We start from the raw sequence: 5,397 nt of genomic DNA on the forward strand, positions 1-5,397 counted from the left end.
CTAGCAGATGGTATAAGTTACTCACAAGTCCACAACCGCACAACATCATTGTTCCACATCTTACCATAAACCACTACAAAATTTTACATAAAAATTGGCCAAACAATTTGAACGTTTGCTCAGTAGCTTTCACATCGGGTGTAACATTAGCATTATAGGTATAACTTTAGCTGTGTTAGCCAATGTTTACAACAACTCCGCACTTGAACAGTCTGTGAAGTTACATTGCCGTGTTTATTTTAAATATAATTCACAACCAATAAAGCAAACTTACAGGTTGTGATTGTAAATTTTCAGGCCCAAACAGAGTCGGAGTTGCATCGTCTTTTAGGACTAAACGTTGAACTGTTACCGGTGTTCTGACGATCTATGCTGCCTTGCCAAAAAATGCTACCATAGCGCAAATCGATAGACTCAGCTCTACTCGGCCCTGCTCCGTTTCGTCGTAGCGACGCCACACACAACTGCCGCGACGTAATGTTCAATGCGACACACACACCAGCGATCCACACAGCTGTCTCTTTTTTAAGTTAAAACGTTTCAACATTCCTCAGAATGTAAAGACAGATAAGCGGTATGAAAACCTTCCAGCTGTGTTTTCCTCTGCCGTTGTTGCTGCAGCGGTCTGTGTGACGGCGGGAGCAGAGGGCTCTGTGAGCTGGCGGCTGGCCGGCCTCACGCGCTCCTCCCGCGGGTTGGCGCAGGCTTCCCCCGCAGCCACTTGCGGAGCTCCTCAACTCCGAAAATATTCAAGCACATTTTTGTTCCGTCATCACTTCTCGTAAAACTGTGTATTTGAAATCTACACAGCTGATTCCTCACCTCAAAATATAAAACTTTCTGTTGCTGGCCTCTATCTGGTGCACGCAATGATGATGCAGTGAATAGGCGAGTCGAGCCAAAGGGCCTCTGCTCAGACTAGCTTGGTTTGAGGGCGTGCCTGACCCCACTAGCCGCTTGGCAAGCTTTATGACGCGTTTGCATTGTGACGTCACAAGTAAAGGAAGTGAATGACTGGACTACAAGCGAGCTGTTTTCAAGCATAAAAAAGCATAATGCCACCTCTTTAAATTTTAACTGTGGCCATTGATAAGGTCCCCATCATTAGAATGGCTATAAACACAGACATGCTGCCATAAGTGACCTAACCTTTTCACTTTTATCTTACCATATCCAATCCCCCACCCAGCAACCTTGAATCCAGGGAAGAAATATAAGGATAACAAACTGGGGAATCGGCAAGTAAATAGTCGCATGACAAAACTGGTGCTTATCAGTGCATAAAGAGTGTAAAGATTGTACACACCTCAAATTGCAGATGGTTTTGCATGAATACAGAAAAGTGAGGAATACTGACAAATGGAAAGTTGAGGACGAAGCCCTGACTCTTTCACATCAAAATGAACATCCGAAGCTCATCTCAAATGAACAAGTTGGCCTTCTGCTAGACATAACAACCAAATGCACGTAAAACTGGAATTACCATGTAAGCGCTAAAATAAGTAGCACACCAAAGTTCCTCCAAACAAAGGCTCACTAGCCAACCAAGTCATTCCAAGACGCACAACAAAAGGAAACAAAGCTACAACAAAACTCATACTAACCAAACAAAGCATGAGCTATAGCGCATAATGTATGTTACCAAAGCTAGCTGGCCAACCCACCAAGTCGCTAACACTTCCCCACTGCCAATATTATAGTTCCTCATCAACCAGACCAAACTCTATCATAAACATTAACCAAACATTTCAAGAACTACCAGGTTTTAAAGCAATTTAGAAGTACATCACCTCCAGATCAAAGCATTGTTTTTACAGTTTCAACCATAGTATTTCTAAGATTACAAACTCAAAGACTACAATCCTAATACACAAACATGTACAATGGGAAAGTCATAGTCACAAAAGAGCCAAAGCTCCCCAGCTCTAATCTTACTTATTCCATTTGCTATCTAACTAGTGCCACCCAAATCTTCAGATGGATACTGTACTTGGTGCATGGTACTTATGCACTGATTCCGCTGGTACCGAAAAGCAACCAGAAACTGGCAACCAGGGAAATGCTACCAAGACGTAGTCTTCAACCATGTTCTCTGCCACACTTTAGTGAAAACAAACTGGTTGATCTCCTATCTCCTATTGAGAACAACCTACTACTACAAACTACTTCAGCCTACAAAGGTATGCGTGGCTCCTACAAACCAATGTGACTATACTCACCCAAAACATGTTGCATGTCAAAACAGGTTTGCAACTATACAAATTGGGGACAAATGCAGCTCCCTTCAACATCCACCAAAAACAAACTCCACAAAAAGTAACCAATCCGAACAACAGAACAAACAACCTTGTGTGATACTCCCCAAAATTTTATCTACAATGCAAAATACTAAATACCAAAGGCACTTTATCGACACTGCTTAAAAGCACCTAAACTCATTTTAGTATTCACAGACCACAAGAGTCACAACCAAATTGGTCACCAACATACTAATCAACAATTAATTTGCTACAGTAGGCTAGGTTTAACCTTATCAAATGGGTTTGGATCCCAGGTAAGCCCCCATTTGTCACAAACTGGCTCAGGGAATGTGACAAAGAAGGAGTCCACACAAGGTACTTAGTCAAAACAAGTATAATTTATTAAATTAAAATAAACACAAGTACTTTGTTGTGCAGTTTGAACGTAGCCCGAGGGTCTACAACTGTACTAGCAGCTCTGTTAGACTGTACATGGGCACAGCAGTGCTGGGAGCTAAACACATTATAATTTAGCACGTTATCATGCTAACATTAGCTACTGGCAGCTGAGGATGATAAAGATGTCCAGCTGATGATGGCACTTGAGAAAAGCCAGTATAGTTCATCCTCTGGGTACCATAAGTGACTGTACACCGTTTCATGTTAATCCATCCAAATCTTTCAGATATTTCAGTTTGAGACAAAGTGGTGGACTGACTGACCGACTTTGCATTTCTAGAGATGCTGCTAGCAACTGACATAAAATGCATTCTGTAGAACCTAAATCCTCTTAGGCTGTGTTCACGGTCAAGTAGTCTTGCTTTTCTCCAGTTTGGCTGTTCTTTCAGCAATAATTCAGGACATTTATGCAGAATAACTAAGGCTACTTGAAAAGGTCTCTGTACTATTTATTTTAAGCTAAACTCTTTATTCTGTTCCTTGCCACCCCCCCAAAACTAAAACCTTTACAGATTTCTTTGATCCTGTACCTGGTTGATTATACACACCTCAAGATTAACGACTGGTACAGTTACCCTGACTGGGCGTACGCACTAGGATGGACCATGACCCTTTCCTATATTCTCATGGTGCCACTGTGGGCAGCTGGAAAGATGTTTTTGACAGCAGGAACCTTCAGACATGTGAGTGTTCAAAGATGTCTTTTCTACAACCCTGGATGCCAGAAAAGGCGATATCGCTTTCTAAAAATATAATTAATGATTTAATTTTATAATTTATGACCAACCACAATTAAGTGCTCTGAAAGATCACTCAGCATTGTGCATTTGCACCTGATGGATCTAATGGGGACACTCGTCTGGTTTTGGTGTTTAGTTTTCAAATTGTGTGAAGTACAGATTGCTTTTACATTGTGTTGAATGGGATTGAAGCCAAAGCAGTTATATTTAGTGGTGTGGGTAGTTAGGCCTGGTGGACTGCATGATACCTCCTCCAAATCCTCTAGTGTGGTCTGAGGAAGATGGCTGTCCTACATTTTCAGTTTGGACATAAAATGTCCAAAATGTAAAAATAAGATTTAAATGTACTAATCTTGTTCCTGTTCTGTGTGCCAGCGTTTGTCCATCCTTTGTCGTCCTGCTGAAGATCCGTCCTGGCGGAGGAGAGAAATGGGAGAGGAAGGAACCACTGTTGAACTGACGACATCTGCAGTGACAATTTATCCCTGACCTGCAAAGTCACATTAATTAGACACTTATAATTATGTCATTTATAGAATTAGTAAAAACACGGGTTATCTTGGGTATAATTCTAACCTCCTAGCAGTAGCATCCCTAAACTATCAAAGGTATAAGTATTACTGTGTAATTTGTATGTATCTATTTGCTATCATAGTTTAAGTTGGTTCAATCAGTTATGACTCATTAGCTCTCCCACCATTTGATTTTAATCATCAGTGTCTTGACTAAATAAGACAACGTATTGGTGAGATCAATCAAAGAACAATCCTTGCATTACTTTTCCATGTCACTCTATTTTATATACTGTATAATGCAAATAAACTTCTTACAGTTGTTCTGGGTTGTTCTGACTCTGACTAAATATTTTAATGCCTTTTAAAGTCCCTGAGGTTCCCAAGAACTACAGGAGAAACATGCTGTCTGGAAATGCATTTAATGCTTTTCTAACATGTTCTCTCCAAGGCTACACAATACTGCAAAGTCCTTACATGTCTTTCGTTATATATGACGACTTAAAAAAAAGGACACCACACCAACTACAGACGACACCAAAGTATTTAGCTCATCATCAAACAGTTAAGCTTATCTAATTTTCAATGCTAAATAATAAGGAACATGGAAAATGAACACAAACAATTTAATATAGAAAATACTACAACTGGTTAATGTTTTGGTCCCTTGAAAATAACATAGTGAGTAATACTGTAGCTAAGTAAACAAGAAGCCATTTAAGACTCTGAATATACCTGAATGACCCACGGCGTAAACAGACAGACAGTCATATAACCCAAATATCTTATAGGCTGTAGCAAATGTGACGCCTATTTTATTAACAGCATTAGAATACTTCATCACCTCAGCCCTTGATAATTCAGGGAGAACAAGCTGTTTACCGCCTTCAGACTGACACATTATACCTGTTCATCATAGAATAGCATAATGCTGCAATGGTGGTGACTGGTTGATAAAAGAGACCTAGTACGTAACATAACAGAATGAACTAACCCTGGCTCTTCAAACACTGTAGGGGATATGGACTCTTTTGCCTTAGATCTAGTGAAAACTGCACACAACTTATTCCTGAATAGTAGAATAGGCAAATTATTTTTATTATTTATTATTACAAATTACTTGAACCAACCACCTAATTGCTAAATATATTCAGTGTAAATGTGTGGCACATATGACATGTATAGATAATTGCCCACTTACTAGTGTGTTATTTTATGTTTTATAGTATTAACAGACTAGTTAAAAGAAATGAGATCACTGTGGGTATATAAGCTGTGGGCTTGTGCTGCGTTCTTCATTTGGCAGTTAACACAAGAAAAAAGTAAAACAACTGAGGACTAGCCAACTCACTTAGTTTACTTTTGTACATAACAGCCTATGCTATGTTTATCTGTTATCTTATGATTTTAAATGGAAATGGTTATTACTGTATTTTGATATATTGA

General features: G+C 39.6%; 1 protein-coding gene across 4 annotated transcripts in view; it reads left to right on the forward strand.

The window, feature by feature from the left end:
- The window catches only part of LOC123973094 (sodium- and chloride-dependent GABA transporter 3-like), a 23,783-nt gene extending 19,565 nt beyond the window's left edge, over window positions 1–4,218 (forward strand). For all 4 annotated transcript variants that reach the window (XM_046052967.1, XM_046052966.1, XM_046052968.1 and 1 more), the window contains 2 exons: window positions 3,212–3,382; window positions 3,815–4,218. In XM_046052967.1, the coding sequence (XP_045908923.1) occupies window positions 3,212–3,382; window positions 3,815–3,928 (285 nt within the window). In that variant the 3' untranslated portion in view covers window positions 3,929–4,218. The remainder of the gene's footprint in view (window positions 1–3,211; window positions 3,383–3,814) is intronic.
- The last annotated feature ends 1,179 nt before the right edge of the window (window positions 4,219–5,397 follow it).

Source organism: Micropterus dolomieu, linkage group LG06 (genome assembly GCF_021292245.1).
Source record: "Micropterus dolomieu isolate WLL.071019.BEF.003 ecotype Adirondacks linkage group LG06, ASM2129224v1, whole genome shotgun sequence".
In the NCBI taxonomy this organism is placed as follows: Eukaryota; Metazoa; Chordata; class Actinopteri; order Centrarchiformes; family Centrarchidae; genus Micropterus; species Micropterus dolomieu.